This window comes from Temnothorax nylanderi, unplaced genomic scaffold, assembly GCF_030848795.1.
Source record: "Temnothorax nylanderi isolate EJ_2023f unplaced genomic scaffold, tnyl_v1.0 TNYL_tig0592_pilon, whole genome shotgun sequence".
NCBI classification, from domain to species: Eukaryota; Metazoa; Arthropoda; class Insecta; order Hymenoptera; family Formicidae; genus Temnothorax; species Temnothorax nylanderi.
Window position 1 is genome coordinate 303 of NW_027249654.1, and position 25,669 is coordinate 25,971.

General features: G+C 29.7%; 2 protein-coding genes across 2 annotated transcripts; one reads left to right on the forward strand and one right to left on the reverse strand.

Annotated features, from left to right (window-relative positions):
- Positions 1–672: 672 nt before the first annotated feature.
- On the forward strand, positions 673–8,393 carry LOC139784158 (protein peste-like; the record flags this gene model as incomplete). Its single annotated transcript, XM_071723322.1, has 8 exons — positions 673–692; positions 3,152–3,296; positions 3,579–3,788; positions 4,679–4,890; positions 5,325–5,796; positions 6,090–6,163; positions 6,290–6,518; positions 6,622–8,393. Coding segments are annotated over 8 exons (1,494 nt in total), but the record flags the coding sequence as incomplete, so codon positions are not given.
- A 163-nt stretch (positions 8,394–8,556) lies between these two features.
- Positions 8,557–15,347, reverse strand: LOC139784159 (aminopeptidase N-like). The gene is made up of 10 exons (XM_071723323.1): positions 15,030–15,347; positions 13,939–14,125; positions 13,472–13,637; positions 13,272–13,353; positions 12,184–12,500; positions 10,806–11,089; positions 10,291–10,469; positions 9,821–10,156; positions 9,653–9,722; positions 8,557–9,436 (listed from the first exon to the last, which is right to left on the reverse strand). The coding sequence occupies exons 1-10, from the start codon at positions 15,218–15,220 to the stop codon at positions 9,323–9,325; spliced, it is 1,926 nt and encodes a 641-aa protein (XP_071579424.1). The 5' UTR covers positions 15,221–15,347; the 3' UTR covers positions 8,557–9,322.
- Positions 15,348–25,669: the final 10,322 nt, after the last annotated feature.

Below are 25,669 nucleotides of genomic sequence, written 5' to 3' on the forward strand. Positions count from 1 at the left end.
TGAACTTCAAAACAATTTTGTGCACCGATGTTGAGCGATATTCCAGATTTCTGCGCGATTTCAGTCCGAAAAAAAACATCATAAACCTAAAAATGAACAATTTTTTCTCATTTCTTTGTACAGAGGCCGCCATATTTAATTTTGTAGTGGAAATTCTCTATTCTGAGCCCAAATTCTGTTAGAGCATACCCAAAATTAAGGAACACTAACGTTGATCCATTTATTCTCTGTTACAGGCATGAAAATGAGTGTTAAAAATATGTTGAAAAATCAACGATCTTCGTCGTTAATGGTTATTGTGACCGCGCGGATAGCTACCGTATAATCTGTCAATTAACTGTTTTTGCGTCTTCATCACCGTAAGGCGCGATCTGAATAGCTGTAACTTAAGTACCATTTTAAGAGAAAATTATTTTGCATTGTCGTCACCGCACTTGAACTGCAATCAGCGAACATCATCAAACTATAAAGTGACTTTGCTGTCATCGATCGTGCCGTTGTTTGTCGTTTCTGTAAATATTTCTTTCTATCTTTAGGATTGGCCCTCTCACCGACTTCTAAGAGTTTCCAGTATGGAAGGACCAGCAACATACCGCCAATATTTATGAAATATATTTCTTTAACTGGACCAATCCGGAGGAATTAGGCTAAAGAAACCGCAATTCACTCAAGTTTGGGCCTTACTACTTTAAGTAAGTAACCTTCAACCCGATGAACGATTTTGATTATAGTCCTCGAATTCTAAAAACGCGGTCACAAAAAAAAGAACGCAAAAGAAGAGCGCATTTCCTTATACATCGACAAGGCCCAACTTAATTCCTTGAGCAAGACTCCACTGTTAACTTTTCACTTGTATGTGCTAATTCGTTCAAAAAAGATCAATATATTTAGATATCATTTATGAATATTAAGGGGGTCCACATTATCGAGCAGAACCGCGAGCCGAACTTCGCCACAACCGACATTATCGAGCCGACAAAGTTTTGGCTCGATAATGTGGACGCATGATCGGTTCGCGGCGAAGTTCGGCTCGCGGTTCTGCTCGATAATGTGGACCCTCCTTTACGAGCCGATGACCGCGGAAATATAAAGTTACGAGATCGTGCGATTGACGCGCATGCCACTCCAGATAAGATGAAATTACAATAGTGTATAGTAATTAATATCGTCCTGTTAATGCGTCTTAATCAGATTAATTTTGCTTATAAACACAGCGTTGTAAAATTAATATTTTATAAATTGCATATCTTCCAGCTGAAAAAAACAGCAAGTGAAACAAATGATTGTTAAACAAACAGCTGAATTTTCAACAGAATTGATTGACCTTAAGACGAAATAACCATTTTCAAAATATTTATTATGTAAATCATAATCGTATTAAAAAAATTACACAATAATTACGTAATTTGTGATCTTGACAACTTTGCATGCAAATTACAAGCTGCAATTACTGTTGAAATCGAAATGGCATTCACATAAAAACGCAATCAGTAAAGTTAGAATTGATAAAAAAAACACCCTAACTATCATAATTGGTATGTTAATCAGTGTTATTAACAGTAAAAAATTATCCGCAAGTAAAAAAAATGCATCGAAATGTGACGTACTTCGCATGTATTAAAAATTAGATTATTCTAATCAGACTGCAAAATTACAGTTCAATATAACGAATCCAATAATGACAATGAGGAGAAATAGTTAACCTCGTTATATTGACATCTTAATGAACAAAAAATACCGGTCCAATCATGCGACGCGACGCGTAAGCGAACCTGTATGAAGTAATTGACTAATTAATTACTTTCTTCTCGACCGTGATAACACATGCCTTGGATGCGACTCTTCGATAAGTGCCGCTTCGCATGTATCATGACCTTCGTTCGACTGGTTTACCTCAATATACTTTCACGCTAAAACCGGTAAGCGCGCGAAACACCAACTTGCATGGAAATGATCCGAGGTATCAGTATCATCGGCAATTTGGATTTCGCAAGATTATACCTCGCGTGCCGTTTATTATGAAAAAATGAAGAAAAACTGAGTATTAAAAGATAATGTGACTGCGATAATTCCTGTGAACTGTTTCTTCAATAACAGCAATAAATTAAAACAGATACTGTAATAAAAAAGTGGCAATCACAACAATTGGATCAAATTTTAAACATATAATTAAACTCCAAATTTCTGCAATTTTCGTCGATCAATAAACAGAATTATGTGTGGTCAGCGAAATATAAACCATGTATACGTAATCTTTGGAACAACGATTGTCAATTAAATTCCACCAATTTTTTTTTAAAAGCGTATAACATTAAAAAAGAAACAAAATAAAACAGAATTTTCCCCTTTCAAATTCTTGTCCTAGAATCCGGCTTCCGTCCCTAATATTGTATCGGTAATATAAAGATTGCACCTTTGACAATAAGAGAGCATTAGGTATGGTCATCATCATTACATGCGTACGTCCTGTTGCGTGGCAATTGCCCTGTTAATATTAATAAGCAAAATATGTAGGTCAGATGTCTAAGCGGCGGTTGAACAAACGACTTCAGAATTCGCGACACGTACCGACCAATGAAATATGTATCAATTAAAGTGATGCAGAAAATGCATATATTGTTCAACTTACATATGGAGGGGTAAAAGCCACAGTGGTGTAAGTCAAATGTTTCTTCAGATATTGACTCGTGTGTGCAAAGAGAGAGAGAGAGAGAGAGAGAGAGAGAGAGAGAGAGGAGAGAGGGAGAGAGGAGAGAGAGAGAGAGAGAGAGAGAGAGAGAGAGAGAGAGAGAGAGAGAGAGAGAGAGAGAGAGAGAGAGAGAGAGAGAGAGAGAGAGAGAGAGAGAGAGAGAGAGAGAGAGAGAGAGAGAGAGAGAGAGAGAGAGAGAGAGAGAGAGAGAGAGAGAGAGATGCAATCTATAAAATATATAAATTGCACACGAGTCAATATTTTAAATAAATTTCACTTACACCACTATGGCTTTTACCCCTCCATATAAAGAGGATTACTGGACGCTTACACTCAATTTTATTTCATTAACGTTATCTTCTAATTCATTTACGAATAATGCTCGGCAACTAGAAAAGAGATTTAGACTGCGCAAGACTAAATAAAGACGGAAGAAATCGTTAATGCAATTATGAATTGCAGGGAAGTAAGGCAAAAGGACTACATCAAGTTTAATCATGAGAACAACACTGTCAGCTATAGGCAACGACGATTATGGTACTTCGATGAGAAGCAGAGCAATGGGAGTCTTAGCGACATCATTACCAATTTGGACGTCGTCATTGCGGTAAGCTGCTTTATTGCATCTTTTGTCGCGTGCTTAGTACAATAAATTGAATTCTCGATATCAATTATAGAGGCGATAAAAGAGGTGAAAAAATAATCACGTATATCAGAGGGCATCAAGTATATCGTAAGTAATCAGGTAATCAAGGAATAACCGTAAAGATGTATCCAAATGTTTTTTGCTTTTTTAAATTCCGTCCTGATTTAAAAATGGAAACACGATTGATTCAGGAAGATATAAAGATATACTCGATACTATACATATATTATTTTTTTCTTGCAGTCAGGAGTGTACGCTGTAATTCGATACTGGAATCTCGATTCGCAGAAAGTATTGTCCTATCTCTTGAGGCAAATCAGACGACGGCATTACACTAGTAAAACAGTAAATGAACTGCTGTTTGCAGGCTACAGTGACAACCTGCTCACCCTGAGCAAAGTTGGGCCGGTGAATGATGTTCCGCCTTTCGATCGTTTCGGCTGGTTTTACATGGTACGTTTTATAATAAGACAGAATACCCCTTTTCTTCTCCTTAGCGATTTATTTTTAGCCGTCAGCAAGGTAAAAAAAACATCGTAATGTATGCGTTTGTATAATTATTGTGCGTATAATCATTTTTAATTTCCCACGTAAGAACTTAATGCAATCGCTTTGAGTAGATATTACCTATATTAAGTATTACTACATATTGCATCATTCTACTTCTCCAAATATTTGAAAACCAGAAACATGTACCAATTTTGTGACCTTATAATAAATCGTTCATGTCTTTTATAAGCGGTTTAAAATTGCTAATATTAAAAGTAACATTTGGCATTGGGGATCGCTACGAGCGATGCAAAATCTATTAATATCAAAATAGTGCGCGGAGAATTTGAACTGCATGGTACTAGGCAATGGCGTTACAGTCGACGATAGAGTACTTGTAACATAATCAGGTTTAAATCGATAATGAATGGAAGAGATCACATATAAGTCGCGCCGCGTAGCGAATAAAACGCCCGAAGATACATTATATATATTATACCGATGTTACTGCTCTGCAAAAATTATAGTAGATTTATACGAAAGGGCGTATCTCTAAACACTTTAAAAGTTTAGTAGCTACGATTACATTGTTGAAACAACTGGCTCTCGTAGAGATAATGATAACACGCATCGCTCACATGGGAAATAAATTAAATCGCTGCTTTATATCGATGCTAATAAAAAATATTAAAAAAAAACAGACAAAAACATAACTTTTTGTTGACAAGAAGTTTATCAATCCGCGATACAATACATAAACATGTTCTGATATAATTATTAAAAGGTTAAAATCGCTAGAAAATAATCGAAAAGAAATGTGTACTATATAATTTATTGTCATTTTGATTATGTAGAGAAACGGCAGCTACGAATGGGACGGGCACTTAAATATGGAAACGGGTGAGAATGACATCAGCCAGTTGGGAATCTTGAGAAAGTGGAACTATAGAGATACGTTGAAATCCTACAAGAGTCCTTGTAACGTTATTGAAGGCAGCGCGGGAGAATTTTGGCCACCCAGCAGAACGAAAGATGAGATTACTTTGTTCAGCGTAGACCTATGCCGGTTAGTCCAAAAAAATACTATCAAGTTTGCAGAATAGAATAAATTATGATGCGCTTTCGTCTATTTACGCGCTCACAAATAACGAATCAAACGGTATTCAACGAGAGATCGAGATTTTACTTTTAGATAGCAATCCAGTTCTACTTTCATCGCCGTATAAATAATATCATAATCAGATTTTAGATAGCATCTTGTTCTATCTAATAAACAGAATTACAGAATTTCACGAGACACATCACATATCAGTTGTTTAAGTATCTTCAAATCGCCATGGCGTCAGAAACGGCATAAAAATAATCCATTTAGTGCCACATACATATCATCAACTTCCTGTTATAATATTATTCCAATATTTTTTCCAAGCAGTGGTACAAAGTTGATCATATACTGCACTTTTGATCTTATTTCCGGTTTTATTTTTTATATTATTTTAGTCCATTAATCTACGAATACGAGGGAACGGTTTCTCATTTCGGCATCGAGGGTTATCGATATACCATCGATAAGAAGACTCTCGGTAACAACACGAGACGACGTTATCCTCACGAGCAGGCAAAATTTTTCGAGCCGACCACGACGACCAAAGACTTCTTCGTAGCCGAGCATTTGTCCGAGATGGGATTCAGCACGACCACCGAAAACGTGGCTTCCGACAACGGTCGCTCGTCCGAAAAGAGCTCGGACGAATACTCGGACGACGATCCGGATGCCATTAACTTAGGTCATTGCTTCTGCGGTGATGAGTGCACGCCGTCAGGTTTGTTAAACGTGTCTGCGTGCCGTTTCGGTGCGCCGGTCTTCCTAAGTCTACCTCATTTCAACAAGGCTGATCCCATGCTTCTCGACCAAGTCGAGGGACTGGAGCCCAACGAAAAGGATCACAGCTTCTCCATCACCCTCGAACCCGTGAGTGCCGATCTAGCGAAATCGTTTCTGGAGCGCGAACGAATAAAATTCGCCGCGATAGAAATAACGGCGCGGGTCAGTCAACCCCGTGCGTTACTGCCGAGATACTAATTTTACTATCGCCTTTCATCCGACCTATCGAGCGCGGAGGATGTGGCACTGCCCGCGATAATACGTGCTATTGAGAAAGCAATCGCGTTGCGTTTATTCGCGTAGCTTCGTGTTACACATCATAGCGCTTAGGCACTTGACAAATATAGGTGTTGTCTTACTAAGTACGCTCGATATTTCAGATGACGGGAATTCCTCTAGACGTATCGGCTAGATTCCAAATTAATGTTCTTATGCAGCCATCGGAGACTGTGACGTAAGTACATGAAAGATTTCAAAAACTTATTAAACTACAAAAAAAGACAATACGTAGCTACATATCTTCACAATGATCTTATCTACAATTGATTGCATAAATAAAAGGAAAAACATGTTTACGCAGGATGTTTGAAAATGTGCCTAAGATCTACATGCCGATATTTTGGTTCGAGCTGAAGATACAAGTTAACGAGGAGATGGCATCAAATTTAAGCCTGTTACTAGCCACTGTCCCTATCTACCCAATCGTGATGCTAAGTAGTATAGGCATAATTATGATAACTATCGGATTATGCTTAATCGGTACCGTAACGTTCCTTTATTTCAAGAAGAAACGACATATACCTCCAGCGGTACGTATACGATTGATAAAACTCTTTGAATTCTTTTCGCGGCTGAAAGAAAAATATTTTTGTCGCAACTGACTGAAACTGACACGCGCTGACAATTTTACAGGATACCGCGTTGGAAAAAGCAGTAGACGAATCGCCTGACAAGAAGACGGAAATGGTGTACATGGATAAGACGAGTACCAATGAAGACCCCAACGTCAGAAGCGATCGCCGTTTGTACGCGAAACTCTACTGAACGTCTCTCTGCAGACAGAACTTCGTCTCTGGAATAAATGGTGTGAAGAAGTGTGATATTGTGGAGCAATTTTGACACATGAAGAGATTGCGAAGACGTTAGTAAAGTAAATTTTTGTGCGTCTCAGTTTTACTGTAACGGGTGGGCGCACTAAAACTTCTAAAATATATGTATCTTAGTGAAATATGCACGTCGACAGAATGTTCTATGTGTGCATGGTCGTATGTATAGATTCACGTGAAATTTTTCTATATGCACATATATGTTAATGTATGATCTGCAAAAATCTAAATACAAATAATAAAAAAGGCTATTTACGATAATAAAAAATATTATCGTGCATGTACATACGGATTAGCATATCGCAAACGGTTTTTTCTCATGTAAATGCATTTAAACAAACAAATTATAACTTCAATCAATATGTTCAATCAACATTAATAGGAATCGGTAATAGCAGATTCCTAATAAATGTACAAATAATATGTAATTTTTTTTCTTTGTTTAATTGAGATGCAAATCTTTTAGACATATGTGTATATATGTCTGTAATATTTTGAGTGAAACGTCAAAGCAAATATGAATAGAATAATTCTTCGAACAAAAAGAGATCTCAAAGAGTACAGAAAATGAAAGTGATGTAAATTTGACGTCATATTGACCAATTTATGTCGTTTTTTGGTCAATATGACGTCAAATTGACATCGTTTTGACTTTTCTGCTCTACTTGGGATATTACGCATTGTATAAGTCGTGTATTTCTTCGCAAGAAGGAAAAACTGAATATTTCTTTTCCTTTTAGATCTTATTCGCATTGCGAGTAATGGACTCATCGTGATTGTTACATTCCTACGTAATAGATTGAATGATATTATCGTGTTTATAAAATATCAGTTTGGCATGTTAAGACTGATGAAATCGCGCGCGCGCCAGTTGTGTAGTGAAGTTTTTAGTTATTTTCTTCTCTCGATTCAATAGACTATTTCTACACACATACAATTAAAAGACGAAGTTGCAAATCATATTGCAAATTTTGGTTTGATTCGGCTGTTCTGCTAATTTATTGCAATATTGGGAAACCGAAATTGCCTCGATCACATACTGTAAATAAGTTATTCTATAGACAATTATAAACTGTTTTATACTATCTGTGCCAAAATATACAATTAACGCCGTGATTGAATGCAAACGAACGGAAAGATGAAAGAAAAGGTACAAACAGCTTTACAATGTTAAGCATGCGGTATTGCGATAAATCCAAATTTATGCTTTGCTCGGGTAAACATGGGTAAAATGTGAATTGTATCTCTATTAAATTTAGATTTTTAGATATTAATATTTAAGGCGCACGATCTACACAATCTATACGATCTATACAACGAATTACGTCAATATTTAAGAATAATATAGATGTACAAAATATATATATTATCGCAGATGTAATGTGCATAATACGCTATTCTTGTACCGCAGAATATCGGTGATGTGTTTTGATATAATTATTATCGTGCGGATTCGCTGTTCTATTTAGATAGATGTTTTAGACATTGTGGTGCAACGTGACCCAGACAGCAGTGGCTTTGTAATTTTCGAAACACGTGATTGTGCACATATATAAAAATATATATCCTTTATCTTGATCTAGAGCAAAATATATTAAAAACGCATAAAAAATGGAAAAGGACACCCCGTATAGTTCCTTTTGTTAGTTTTATAAAATTTTAATTATCTCAACTCTATATCGGAGATGAATCCGATGACAATGAAGAAACTATTACAATAAGAAAGATAGTATAGTATAGTATAAGAATAAAATCTTTATTGTAAATCAGAAATAAACACTTTACATTGTCAAACATTAAATATGCTAAAAGTTAATATACTACATGAATTATAAATATTAATAAACAGAGTGTAATATTAATATAAAAAATTAAATTCCTAATATAAAGAATACAATTGATGTTAAACGTTGCAGTCTTCTATTTTTCGGCCGGCTGGACTGATTCCAAACACGGAAACAAAAGTGCTTCTTTGTTTCTCGATTTGAGACAAACGTAGATCAATTTTGTTGTGAATATTCGAAATTAGTTTAATTGCTCCGTTTATAATAAATTCACGAGTCTATAAAATAATTTCAAAATTTTAATTATGTTAAAAATAAATTTATAATTTATTCCGCATGTTAACAAATAAATAATTTTAACATTATAAAAGATAATATTTACAATATTTCCGTATGTTCAATGCAATTACAAAATTTATTGCGTGTGTGTTACGTGTGTATTACGTCCACGCATACGTGTACATACGCATATACGCCCACATTTGCGTCCATGACTTTGCAAAATTAATTAAACTTGAAATAATGATTATGTTGCGTAGAAAATACGAGAATATTGTCTTAAGCATTATATGTATGTCTGCATGCATATATATATATATATATATATGTACGTGTTGTGTGTAATCGTGTGCAGTGTATATGTGACATACAGAGTTGCACAGGTTTTATAATAAATATTGATGATAAGTTTTCTTGTAAATGTGTGTGATAATACTTTCAAATTTATATATAAATTTTTACCTCGCTAAATAATTTTGAGCTAAAGGACTGAAGATTAGGACAAACAGTAAATTCTAACAGTGAATCCCTCTTTATATTTCTCACAAATTTCTGTATCTAAAACACACATAGATTTTTTTATTATTTGCTATTTATAAATAACGTTAATCTTATATAGAATATACTTGCTACTATAGTTTTTCAGTTATTTTTATACTATATACTATTCCTTCAACATAAATAAGTAAATTACTTTGAGAATACACCAATTCTTATAAGATTAATAAAATAGAAAGCTAACATGTGAGCAACAATAACGTTTGTTGATATTACCTTATCAAGTTGTTCTTTAGAATATACGTGGTTTATAATATCAATTAATGCTGTAATCACACTAATTTCTCTGCAAAAACAAAACAAACGATTCTTAATTCGTATACATATATGATATGTTTTCATGATTACAACTAGAATATATTTATACGGAAGAAAATAATTTACTTGGGTTTTGCTCTCTCCCAATTTTCTAATATATGATCAAGTACTAAGTTATCTCGTGCATGTTTCGCAACATTGTAATGAAAAAAGTTAATATTATCAATAGGCTCTTTTCTTATATATTCAAACATCTCTTTATCATAATATTCTGATTTCATGATGATGGAATTTATGTAAAAATGTTTAGAACAAGCCAGAAATTCTAAATTTTTTGGTTCTCTTCGGAATAGAGTTTCATATTTATACATATGATATACACTTTTTAAAACATCAGTTTTATTAGCTATCGATAAACCATTACAATATGTCCATTTCTTCCACCCCGGCGAGATTAGAAATCTGAAAAAACGAGTTATAAAATTTAGTTTAGAGAATCTTACATGTATATTTCAAATATTTTTATAAAATGCTCTATCAAGCATTGTAAGTAATATAAATGTATGGTTAATAAAGAACATTTAAGCGTAAATTACACGTCCGTTAAGTGCTGTTGTAGTTTATTTAAGGCCATTGTCTTGCAGCTAGAATCATTGAGAACGCATGCCCATTTTACAGCTTCTTGCCTTAAACATTCCATTGAATAACTTTCGTTTAATTCGTCTGAGTATTTTATTGTTCCAAGAAGCGATTTTAATTGTTCGAGTATCATCGTCTAAATATTGTAAAATTATAAATATTTTTAATTAGGTCATTAATTATGTCTGAAAAAGTCATGTGGCGTGCGAATATATACGTGCACTTAAGAATACTTTTTCAAAAAAATAGATGCAACATAATTAGAAAATTTTTCGATTTTTTAAATTATTATATAGGGGAATTGTGCCCAAAACGACATACTGGTTTTAAAATATTGTAATTCTATCTTTGCTGCCGCATGCTGCATTTTGCTTACTGGGATATTTTATCGAATCAATTATGTCACAATTGTTATTTCTTTACAAAGTATATAATATGTTTAAATGTAATCATATTTCTGAACATATTTTACCTCAAAATTAAAATATTCGCTTTTATTTAGAATAGGGAAGATGTAAGATATGCGTTCAAGAACTTTGATCATAGGATACCATGCTGCATATTCTGTCTCTTGCTGTAGATATCTCGTAAGTTCCCAAAATATAGAGGCATTGAGCTGGCTCGTCATGGTAAAATAAAACGCATCGTCGATGATTTGAGCACGATTAACAACATGAATATTCTTATAGTTTTCCGAATTGAGGTAACATGCAATTTTTCGCCAATTCTCGGCATCGTAGTTGACACGATAATATCCTGTTAGAAAATAAATTTATGTTATTTATCATTAAATCCTTTCCGGAAAAAAAGATAGAAAAAAAGTGCCATATACATAAGTTTAATAATGTGTGCATATCAGTTGAACATACATTACTTATAAAAAGTTGACTGTTAAAATACTCTAAGTTTAAAAATAGCGTAATTAGATAATTTAAAAATATTGTTAAGAGTGTTTTACTAAAAATAAATATAACATCACGAAAGAACACATCATAATTTTGAACAAATATATTAACGTGAGAAATATAATATAATCTTATCGTTTAAATCTATTCTTCCTAAGAAAGTATAATCACCAAATTGCGGCAACTAAAATAAAACTTATTGATATTAAAATATTATATCCGATGAAATGTAATATATTTGCTCTATGACATAAATATGAAACCTAGAATCTTAAGAAACATAAAAGCGAAAGGATAAAAATCAAAGAAAATGAATGGTAACACGAAACAAAATATGTTATTAAAATAAAAAAATTATTAACACAAAGAATTTGGCGCTTAAAATAAAACTTAAAATTTAAAATTAACAGTACCTATAATATAAAAAATTAAATTTATAGTGTAGTATAACTGTATAAAAATGAATTTAACCTTTGGTTGTCACCCGGGGTCAAAGTGACCCTAGACTATTTTTTTATATTAAAGTAACATATCTTAAGAGTATTATTCAAAATTTTGAGCAAAAAACACTGAAAAATAAAAGTTATGATTTTGTTATTTTTCTGGAACTTACATTTTTTTAAGGATTATTTTGAACATGATGCCTCTCAAAAAGTTAATTTTTTTAAATGAGAATACATTCTACAATGTTTAAACTTAATTCTAGAATTTTTTGGAATTCACTTAAATTGTTAGTTTTTGAACAACAGTTGGTTGAAAATTGGTTGGGGTCAAATTGACCCCGTGTGACAAACGTGTTCGAAAAAAGAGGTGTGACAACCGAGAGTTAATAATTTGACATTGATATACTTGATTGGAGTTAAATTTTCTTCTTTATTGTTTTACTACATTTTGATTATGCGAAATAAATGCGAAAATACAAGAAAATAATCGTTTAATACTTACCAATTTGTTGCATATTCAATATTATCCAGTTATCTTTAGAAAGCATAGGTACAGAGACTCTATCTTTAAGAGTAACTATAGTAGGTAAAGTATTATTAAAATCGATGTCCGGTTGCGTAGTAAATGTCAAGGGTATCCACCATGTCTCTGATGCATTTTTCATCCTTACGATAAAATGGCTTTCATTGTTATACTTACATGTTACATTTAGAACAGGATAATGATTTTGACTTATCCAAGGATATATTATCTCTGTTATGTTAATTTTTGGTAATATAAATTTATAAGCAGTCCAGAAATCACTCGGAGTAGCTAATCTAACAAAAATTTCGCAAAATTTAATCACGTTAATACAGTATATATAATGCAACACATATTACATTAAAAAGTAAAATTTATTGCTAACTTTATTTCTGTATGTTAGCAGCTGATGTCAGTATATATAATTTTAACAAAAGATAAGATAGGAAGTTACAGGGAAAAAGATAGAAAGAATTTATACGATACAATTTAATATAATTTGTTGAAGAATTAATTCTAAAAAAATATGTACTTACTTAGAGATGTAAAGAGTAAAAGAATACGTGAGTCATTAATATATTGCATTAATATATTGAAATCATGATTAGATATCAAGTAAAGAGAGAAAAAACTTATCAGAATATTTTGAAATAAGTTGAACATTGAAAAAAATAATTAAACTGAGAATTGATAAAGAGAAATAATAGCGAAGATAATGATAAAGAAATTAAGAGAAAATAATGAAATGTAAGTTAGTAAAAAACGTAAAAAAGGTAAAAAATAAGGGAAAAGAAATAAAAGCAAAAAATTCTTAAAACTATTATTAAGTAAAAATAGGAAGTAGTATAATAGAAAGAACTAATCAAACAAATCATCAAAAATCGTCAATACAAAACCAAGAAAGAAAATAAAAATTAGTTTGGGGTTGTGGACATGTGGAAAGAAAATAGAGAAAGAGATAAGTAAATCACATTTGAAGAGAAAAAAAAATATATTAATACAAGTATGGGAGAAACTTGAAGACAATATATGGAGATAGAGCAAAAAGAACAGAAATATATACTCACTGTTTTTTTAAATATGTATCGATACCGATCTGAAACACTTGATCGCCCACTATATGTTGCAACATGCGCAATATAACAGGTGCTATGACAAATGACATTATAAAATAATTAGATATAGTTAACTAAATTTATTAACAGCAATGAAAAAATTTGTAATTTTGTAAATTTTATTTTTTACATCTTGTTCTTCTTTATATTACCTTTGGTATAATAGGAAAAAGAGAAAATTGAATTAATATCAGAGATCATGTTGCCTTCTTGTTCCCACGATGTAAGAGGTTCCATAATTCCTTGGCCGTCCAAATAGAGAGATTCTTGCAGAATTTGGACAACAAACAAATCCGACAAACGAGAATTTGGAATAATCTAGAAACGAAAGTTTACGTGATGATAAGAGTAATCATGGGATATTTAATTTGAGTGAATGCTTTAACTAGCAATATGCAACAGCACTACTTGCACGCTGTTACTGTAGTTATTTTGATATTTTTCATTAAGCTTAAAAATATGCATAAACACTTTCAAAGTAAGTATATTTTACAATTTTGTAGATAGCATTGAAAATACTTGAACTAGGATTCCTAAAATCTCTCCCAGTATATATCATTTTGAAAAAATGCACTCCATTTTTAAGTAAAATAATATAAGAGATGTATAAGCAATTAACCTTATCAATGATTTTTGATGTAAAAAGGACCGTAGCAATACCCTCATTTAACCAGAAGTGGGACCACCACGATGGACTTGTCTTAGAATTCAACAATTGTCGTGCTATTTTACGTCCGATTATAGACACTATTTCCATTTTGCGGGCAATATTATCTTTCATCTCATCATAAATAATATCTTCGTCTCTGAAAATCATTTATAATTATCGTATTATCTTGTCGCCTTATTTATCGCTTTTTTAATTTTATTATATCATAATTATTTTCATTTTAATATTACTTATACTTAATGTAATTCAGAATGAATTGTTAGATAGGCGATTATTTTATTTTAAGAAATATGAAGAAAGGTTGTATGAGATATATGTTTATTTAAAAATATAAATTTATTTACATAATTTATAAAAGAAAATAGACATTAATCTCAATATGTAACTTTACAAAAAAATATATTTAAAATCTTATATACAGCTTTCCCTAATTTATACTTTTAATCGTATGATTATGTTTGAGCCAACCCTAACTAACTAACAACCTAACCTAACTATTAAAAATGTTCTATAACTATTAAAAATCTTGTATTTTTTGTCACATATTTTTTTAAACAATTATACCACTTGTCTATTGTGGCATACATGTCATCGATGAATATTGACATTGACACATTTAACATTCAAAGCCTCGATATTTCACTAAATCTTAAAATCAGCACTTTTCTCTAAAATTTATACGAGTAAATATAAAAAAAGGACATTTTTAATAGTATCATAACTCCTTTTATATTGTAATTGGTCAACTCAGTGCGACGAATGTATATTTTGTACTAAATTTATTTTAGTGAATATTCTTATTTTAGTTATTAAATACATTCGCTTTCTCTTAGAAACAGACTTTACGGCACAATTATGCACATATCACTATATATAATCATTATACATAAATACAATCATATAATAAAACCAATTTAACAATAAAAATATACAAATTTCTGAATTATTTGATTGGAAAGAGTAAAAGTGTGTTTAATTCTATCTTTTAATGGGTTATGAATGTTTAATCGCAGTTGGAAACTATATAATCATATATTTACCTGTAAAATGTAAGTCCCCACTTTGCCATGCCGTCATCTATCAAACCTGGAACCGCGACATGTTCTTCCGTTGGAAACACATTCAATTGCTTCCACTCATCTCGAAAATAGCGCGTAACATTTGCAATAACATGACTTGCAAATGTTAATTTACTTAACAATAATTGTCTGCTTCTCAAGTTTAAATACATTTTTAATTGTTCGCTGTCTCCAAAATTCTCAAATATATCTATAGTGTCGGGCAAATTGCACAACACTATAGCTACGAGATAAGTGGGTATTTCAGGTGTTTTTTCAAAATGTGTTTTTATAATGCTGTTATGAACACGGACTCTACTTGTATAAAGCGTATTCGATAAAACCAAGTACTTTTTATGGTGCTGTACGATAATTTGAAATGTAGCTTTTATTCCTGGCTCGTCCCAACATGGAAATGTTCGTCGTATTCCAGTAGCCCAGTTATGTGTTGAGATAAACCATCTACGCCTTTTAACAATGTTTGAAACAATGATAAATTATTAATCTATGTTAGTATTAATGTGTGGTATAGGGGTAACAAAATGCGATTATATGTTACGATTAAGAAATAATATATTTTTATAATATTATTGTGTGCATTTCTTATTATTAATTTATATCGATACATTATTCTGTTAAAGTATACTGTACTACAATATATGTATAATAATGTCTCTATAGTATGCAATGTTATAATATATACGCGTAAAATATAAAACTCACGATTGCTTTTAAAATATTGAAATTTTATATAAATGTAATGAATAGCATATCTTTGAACATCTGATATTTCTATGGTTTAAATTTGAAACTTACTTATTTGTATTACCTAAATTAAAAATATATAGACAAATATAAGCTTAGATTAAAGAAACTTTGTTGCTAATCGATTACGTAATTCATTAGACATAGGCACACATTCGTTCATTTGTATTGTAAAATAAAGTGTTACAAAAACTATACTAAACAATATACTATTTATGTTAAAAACATGAAGGAATAAAGTCTATACAATGATAATTATAATTGTAGATGACAAATCAATAAAAATGTCATGAAAAAAATCAAATGCAAGATGTAATTTTCTACCAAAATGTCTAAATAATTCTGAATACGCGGCGTATTCTCCATCTCCTAATAAAGTTATTGGGATGTCCTTTAGAATTCTTTAAAATATTTTAGTGTACATCTCACGCATTCTTTATATCTAATAGTATATTTATGAAATTTCTTATAATCGGTTAAAATAGGCAATATTTAGATATAAACAATTTATTAATTTTCTTTTAATTATTAATTTTCTTTTAATAATGCATGTGTGTATATGCGTTCTTGTTAGTTTTAAATCTACTCACTCTCTATCTTCTTTTTCGTTTATAAACGGAATCTTGAAGAAACCACATTTGATGGGGTCATTCATATCAGATATGATACCCATGTATTCCATATTCAGAGAATAATTACCAGGTATTAGTACATTTTCAAAATAAATAATTACAACTTCTTCTTTCTTCCTGTAGGAAATGAAATCTGCGATATGCTTGCATATAGACCTTTTTTCACCTTCCATAGCAATATTTTCAATTGTTGTTGCATTTCCAATTATTTTCAAATATTTTGAGTGCAAGACTATCATACTCGTTTGTTCGTAAATGGTGATGTTGACAATGGATTTGCCATGGTAGAAATTATTTTCAACGTCTACATTTAACCAAATTTGATAATGCTTCGGTATTGTATTATTCGGCAAGCAGCAATTAGGCCAATTACTTTTGGCGCAAACTTCAGTAATAAACATTTTTTTAGAAACAGATGCCATAATGAACATTATATTGAATAGTAATTTGAATAATTCCATGATAATTTTCTAAACAGTGGTGTTTGTAGAAATGAGCCTAGGTTATAGAAGAAAAAGAAACATGAAATTTAGTAAATATTTGTAAAGAGAGGAAAACATTATAACAATTTTGTATGTATGTTCCGTTACGTGTACGATTAAGTTTATGACGAGGTATTTTTGAGATTCGTGCGGTTTAATGCTATGCTTACTGTACTTTGTAATTATGTACTGTAATTTGTATTTTGATTAAGCGCGATAAATAACAGCATGTACACGTCAGTTTATTCTATATACATCGCTTTTCTCTGCCCCTCAGTTTTGTTCAAACGTTACACCTTTTAGACCCAGTTTCACCAACGTCGATTAACTGTAACCTTCGATTAAACTCACTTTTCGTCTCTTTCCAACTGTCCCCCTTAGAAAACTGGGCCTTATTGTACAGATCTCGTAATATAATAAACTATCGTGATAAAATAAAGACTTATTCTGTGATTGTACAATTGAGATTGATTATTTTGTTTCCGCGACCATCTCTTCGTTTTAACTCCAACAAGTGTGTATTACAAGTATTTATTCTAGTTGAAAAAAATAGATAATTTTTTTATCACGTATTTTGTGGTATACCTGATATACCTTAAGTATAATTCGTAATTTTTTAAATCGTGTTTGCTTCGTTGCTATCATTCGAGTAATCTTTAGAAAATCACAAGGTTTTTTAAATCTCAAAAATTTAGTACAAGAAGAAACAACATATTTATTTAATATACATATAACATCTCGCAAAATACCACGTTAATTATGACATGTTATTTTTTTTATTATTTTGCACGAATTTGTTATTAAGTTTGCTCGAATTACATGTAAGACAGTTAGTAACAGACTTTTATACCACTAATTGTAAGCCCGAGATTAAACTTTCTAATTTTGAAATGTGTTGTCCAATATATTAAATAGCAAACTAACTACATATAATCACTGAAATGCAACAAATTTGGCATTTTTGAATGGAATAAGTAAAATGTAATAAAGAAGAAGTAAATGACTCGTTTATGGAAAGACTGTAAAATTTAATTCAAATTCAATACAAATCTAACAATAAGATTAACACGTAAAATTTAAGCAAGGTCAGATAACATGATAAATATAATAATTTATTTTCGAGGCCATTATTTTAAAATACTTAGGTGTAGTTAATGATTTATTACATAACTATATTTTTATATTTTTCGTATTATAAGTATGATTGTACAAGTTTACCCTTTTATATGTATATATAATTCTAGAAAGATCTTAAAATGATTTGATACTCCAGAATTCACAATGATATAGGTAAAATTTGAAATTAACTGTGATTAATGCTTACCAGTTACAAATTGCCAGAAGTCTATCCTCGAGTCTATCTACAGAATTGCGACCTTTCCGTCTCGAGAGATCACTAAGAACTGAGGATGATGTCAATAAACGTTATAATAAATACGTAGTCTCACAAGTCCTTCTAAAGTCGTTAAAGTCATGTTATTATCCGATAAATTCGAATATCGTTATATTGTTACTAAGATTTATGTCTTCTACTTATATTTCTCTACAATCTAATATGCAATCTTGCAATGAAGTATTTTATATTATTGACTTTTTATTTACATAAGATTACATTATCCCCGCTTACAACATGGTTATTGAATATAAAATAAGTACTGTTTTAATCAAATTAATTTTTTAATTTCCTTATTATTGGTGAAGTTAATGGAAACTTGAAACTAAACTTTCGTGTGTTTATCAGAAATATAAAACTGTTTACAGTTGTGGAATGATTAAATTAATATGAAATAAACCGTTTCTAAAAGAATAGAATATAAAATAATATGTATTTAAACATAGTAGTATTTTTTTAAATAATTTGTATTAAACATTAATATTGTCTTTATTGGAAATACATTTATAAATGTGTATTAGTATGTACATACAAATATAATAAAATTGAAATAATTTTAAAAAGAAAGCGCTAAGTATTTGAAATCAATTGTAATGTTAAAATCAGATAATTAAAAATTTTTTTATTTTAACATCTTTATTTATATTTAACAATCTATTCACAATGTTATGAAATGATTTATACACATATGTATATGGATATAGTATATGGATGTATTATGAATTTTATAAATTAAGCATATATATAAATTACATCTAAATAGATATGTCGCTTGCGTCAGACATATCTGTATCAACGTTGTACGTCGTTTTAATCTGTGCTCCGAAATTTTCGAAACACGTGATTGTGCACATATATAAAAATATATATCCTTTGATCTGGAGCAAAATATATTAAAAACGCATCAAAAATGGAAAAGGACACCCCGTATAGTTCCTTTTGTTAGTTTTATAACATTTTAATTATCTCAACTCTATATCGGAGATGAATCCGATGACAATGAAAAAACTATTACAATAAGAAAGATCATTATATATATTCAATTTTATTTATATCTTTATTTATATTCAAATATAAGCAAGGTCGGATAACAAGATAAATGTAATAATTTTTTTCGAGACAATTTTTTCAAAATGTTTATAGGTATTGTCAGTTTTATTATAAATTGTTAATGGTTTAATAAGAAACTTTTATATTTTGCGTATTATAAGTACGGTTGTATGAGATTAATTCAAAATATATATAATCCTAGAAACACTGAGAACCCATTTCGTTGAATCAACTAAATCCTTGTTTGGATATGAGCAAACAAATTCTTTAGTTAATATAACAAAAATTTAGTTCACATAACAAAAAATTTGGTTAACATAACAAAAATTTTTTGTTATGTGAACTAAATTTTTGTTATATTAACTAAAGAATTTGTTTGTTTATATCCAAACAAGGATTTAGTTGATTCAACGAAATGGGTTTCTCAGTGAAGATCTTAAAATAATTCGATACTCGAAACGTACAATAATGATACAGGTGAAATTTGAAATTAACTGTGATTAATACTTACCAGTTACGAATTACCAGAAGTCTATCTACAGAACATCTTTATTTATATAAAACAATCTTTTTATAAAATAATTTAAATATATATATTATTATATATATTTATTATACATTATTATACATATGTATACTAATTTATTAAAAAATATAATTGTATATGTGGTAAGCTTCAATAACAATATAACGATATTCACATTTATCGGATAATAACACGACTTTAACGACTTTAGAACTTGTGACACTATATATTTATAACATTTATTACCATCGTCCTCAAGTTCTTAATATAATCTCTCGAGACGGAAGGTCGCGATTCTGTAGATAAACTTCTGGTATCGATAATTTGTAACGGGTGAGCATTAATTACAGTCAATTTCAAATTTATCTGTATTATTTAAGTTCTGAGTATCAAATTATTGTAAGATCTTTCTATTATATAAGTATATTTTGAATCAATTTCATATAACTATATTATAACACGCAAAATATGAAAGCACAGTTTTTTATTAAATCATTAGCTACACTTAAATATTTTGAAATAATCGGGTCTCAAAAATAAATTATTATATTTATCATCGTGTTATCTGACCATACTTAAAATTTACGTGTTAACCTTATTTTCAGATTTGTATTGAGATTGAATTAAATTTTGCATTCCCTAAACAAGCCATTTATTATTCTTGTCCATTGCTTTTTGCTTATTCCATTCAAAGATCCCAAGTTTGTTGCATTTCGGTGATTAGTTACATGCACAATTAGATTACTTGCTACTTGTTATATTAAACAGCACACTTTAAAATTAGAAAGTTTAATTTTGGATTTACAATTATTAGCACAAAAGTCTATTAATGTTGTCTTATAAACGTATGAACCTCAAAAACTCCTCGTCACGAACTTAATTGTACATGTAACGGAATATATCTTACGAAATTATTTTAAATTGTTTTCCTCTCTTTAAAAATATCAAATATTTACTATAAATTTCATATTTTTTTCTTCTAATGTAGGTTCATTTCTATAAACACCATCAAACCTGTTTAGAAAATTGTCATGGAATTTTTAGAATTACTACTTAAAACAATTATTATGTCGGCTTCTTTTCCTGAAGAGATATTTGACACTGAACACAAAATTAATTATCACTTGCCGAATGATATAATACCGAAGCATTATAAGATTAAGTTAAAAGTGGACATTGAAAAGAATTTCTTCCACGGCGTATATCCAATATCAGCATCATTATTTATAAACAAACAAAAGCGATATCCTTGCACTCAAAATATTTGGATATAATTGAAAATACAGCAACAATTGAAAATATGCGTGAAGGGACCAAGCATATCGCTAGTATGAATTTTTCTTTAAGTAAAATGGAAGTTATCACGTTTAATTTTGACGATAAATTATCACCTGGTAATTATTTTCTAAACATGGAATTTATGGGCAACATATCTGATATGAATGATCCCATCAAGGGTGGTTTCTTCAAGATTCCGTTTATAAACGAGAAAGAAAATAAAGAGTGAGTAGATTTAAAACTAATAAGACCACATACATATGCATTATTAAAGAAAAATTAATAATTAAATTACTTATAAAAATTTTGAGTATTTTAACCGATTATGAAAAATTTAATAAATGGACTATTAGATATAAAGCCTCTGAGAAAGGTTGACGTCCGAAACGCATGAACAATATAAACGATTATAATTGACAAGTACCCGCCGATTGTGGTACGCGCGACCGGTGCGCATCGTGCTCACGTTGTACTCCTATCATTAAAATAAATTCTTGTTACCAGCATCTTGCATTGTATGTACGTTCATTGGTACAACATCTATAGAATCATGTTATCGTGCAATATACCAATAATTTACATATTTTTTAACTTTCTACATTTCTAAGCGAGTGTATATATTTCTCAGAATTTATTCTTGTATGAGTTACATTAGATTGTATCATATAAATTATTTCTCTCTTTTTCCGTATAACTTCCATATTGAACTTCCATATAACACTTTTTATCTTTTTATAAATTAAAATTATATAAATGACAGTAGGTCTTATATAACATACAAATTAAACAATAAATTTTACTTCCTAAGATGTATGCAATATGTGTTATGATATGTAATATATGTACTTAGTATCAATATAATTAAATTTTGCAAAATTTCTGTTAGATCAGCTTCTCTGAATTATTTCTGGATTGCCATGCAAACTGCTTATAATAAAACACATGAAGTCTTTACATCACCCAAAATGAACATAAAAGAGATAATATATCCTTGGATATTTCGAAATTATTATCCTGTTCTAAATGTATCACTAGATTATAAGGATAAAACTTATCTCACTATGACGGTGTCAGAAAATGCCTCAGGGACTTGGTGGATTATTCCTATAACATTTACTACGTCATGGAACATAAATTTTAATAAATTATCTAGTACTTTTATCGGGAGAAACACATGCTTTACTTGATTCCAGGTTGAAACATGGCTGGGTAATATCGAACTTGCAACAAACTGGTAAATATTGCTTATTTAATAATATTTTTGCGATTATTTTATATAATTAAGAACTAGTAAAACAATAAGGAAGAAAAAGAACTCTAATCAAATATGAAAATCAAGGTTATTGAATTTATTTCTGTAGATTCACTTAAAATTTTATTTTTATATTTTACTGTTAGCTTTAAATTATATTATTTTACATTTTAATTCAGATGCACATTCACATTTACGCAAGAAACTACTTTGTTGAAATACTTGTATTTAATAAATGTCTATTCAAGAACATTATAATTAAATTGTTAGGTATTACATTAATAAACTTTTAAAAATTACTTCTTTAAAAGAAAGATAAGAAAGGCTTTAAGTGCATGTTGAACAAAGTATATACATCAATTGATTGTATAGATATTATCTACAAAATATTGAATATTATAACCGTTATAAATATACCTACCTATAATTTCAAGAATAATTTATCTTTTCTTTTTTATTGGTTTATTTCTATAAAAGTCAAGGAGCGTATGAATACATGAATATGTGTATTCCGGAATATTTTTTCAAGAAAATAGATGCAACTTAATTAGAAAATTTTTCGACTCTACTTTTGATCATTGTATATAGCTTATTCGACATATTGTATATGTTTATATCTTATTCTTTTTTGTTTTAAAAAATTACTTTTGAAAAAAGATTATTATAAACGCCTGTTAAAGTATAATAAAATAAAATAAATTTATTAGAAAAATAACTAGAATTTTTATCAAATTCCAACATCTGAAAGCATTTAGTAATAATAGAAGATTATTGTCAAATTTATAAAATTTATTATTTTATAATAATTGATATATTAATTGTTGGACATAATTTAATGTAATATTATAAATTTATAAATTACGTATGGAACACATTTTGAATCATATTTTTCCTTCAAGATTTCGTTTATTGTATATTTGTTATAGATATATATTTTACATGCTCTATATGAAGACAAAACTTAAATAAATTCTTTTTATTTATATGCGCAATGCACATACAGATTACTTATTCATTTATAAAGTAAAAATAAAGTAAAATGAGTTATAAAGAAATTTCTCATACACCTAATACACAATAAATGATATTACATGAGATAAAAAATAGAAATCTTGCTTCATATATGACAAATAACTTATCTTTTTAAATATATTATTTGCCGAAGAAAATAAAATGAGTTAATAAAGCTATAAGTTATATAAAACCAAGCTCTTATTGCTAGTATTTAAAGAAATATAAACAATGATGTGTCAAACAAATCGACCTGTAATAAGGTCATCTTCGGTGCGCTGATAATAAACGAGCAGTAGTTTCGACAATAAAGCCAGTGGCACACGGTGCATGTTTTCCTGCTGGATCGCTTGCAATCTAGTAAATTACTATAATTGCACCACTCAGCATTCAAGATTTCTAGTAATTTACTAGATCGCAAGCAATCCAGCAGGAAAACATGTTCCGTGTGCCGCTGGCTTAAGTCATTATTCGAGTTGTACATCGTTATACGAACGTAAGTCGGAATTTGTTGTGACATTTAATTATTCTTGTAGAAGCATTGTCAGCCGTTTTTTGGATAAATCGTTTGGTAAGTTTCGTGATGTGACACTTGGAATTGTGCCGTTAATCCCCAAGATTGCCGTGTTAAATTTAATTAATACCAAAAACTAAACGTCAGACATTCATGTAATTCTAAACGGGAGGAAGAAATTTATTTGTCTATGGATGTTCAAAGAGAGACTCTCTTTCCTAATGTTTGTACTTGATTTTGCAACTTGCGTGGTATTACCTATAGAATAATTTTAAGGTTTAACTTTAATCTAAAAAGAATATTTTTATGTTAAACTATTATTCTTTTGTATTACGTGTATAAGCTAGCGTTTCTATCATTAATCTATTTTCTCAATTATTCGAATTTATTTTTATATATACGCATTAATAGAAAATGAATATTATACTTAAAAGCATTAATAAAGGTGTTTGCCTCAGAGTTCATTAAATTGGTAAAAAACAAAAGGTATGTGTGTTTTACTTAAAACATTCCATCAGATGAAAATTTCCTCGTCCTCAGAAAAATCGGCCAATATAAAACTTGCTGGCATATTTCTACGAATAACTTTTAATATCTGATTAGTTGTTATAATTAAAAAGATAACAAATCAAGTGTGAGTCAAAAATATCGCAAATTAAAAATTATATTTATCTATGGATATTAATTTAATACAAAATATACCGATCTTTTTGTTGATAGCTTTAAATCCTTTTAGAGTTGTAATTTATATAAAATAATAGCAAAATTTATTCGATGTTGTTATATGCAAGAAATATATTTCAATGTATAAAAAAGAAAAAGAAAAGATGTTATATGATTTTTTGAAATATTACTCTTTAAATCATATTTCAAGATAATAAAAAAAGCACATCTCGAAATGTATAATAAGAATAATTCTAATATCATTTACAGTTACTTGTAAATAACAATGATAAGCTTAGTAGTACCGCGTCGTGATAATACGAGCTCGTATAATAGTGAATATAGTCTGCACATATTTTATATTTGGCATCGCGGTACCGCTACTATACCGCTTGATATTCTTATTTAATATTTTTCAATTAATATTTTGTGATTCAGAAACTTCTCGGAAAAATAGTATAGTACAATTAATTCTTGTAAAAATATTTTTTCTTCTATATATTCTTCGATTTCTTTTGTAAAAGGTCAATTTTGTTTCAGTTAGAATATTTTTCAGTATCGTTGTTGTATAGATATAACAAAATGCATCGTTATAGTCTTTATTTGAATTTCTTTCATATTTAGAAATAATATTTCCAGATCCATGGCTGCAGTGATCAACATGTCGACTAAAAAATGTGTGGAAAAGCGATATAATAATATAAAAAAAAGAAAAAATGATAGTTGGCTGTACAGGGGCTTATTACTCACCAATAAGATGAAAGTTCTTTTAATAAGTGCACCAACAGCTGATAAGAGTGCTGCAATAATGGACGTTAATATGGGTAAACATATTATTTCGCTACTTTACGAATACTTCATGTTTTCAGCTAATTTTATAAGAACTATTTTATAAGAATTATCTTATACAATCACATTCTGTAATTATATTATACATTATAAAAATTAGAAAATATATAGAAAAAATATAAGTGACTTTTATTTAGTCTATTATATTTAATATCTTTTAGTTTAGTATATTAATCCTTATCTTTGTGACTTTTGCTTAATAACGTT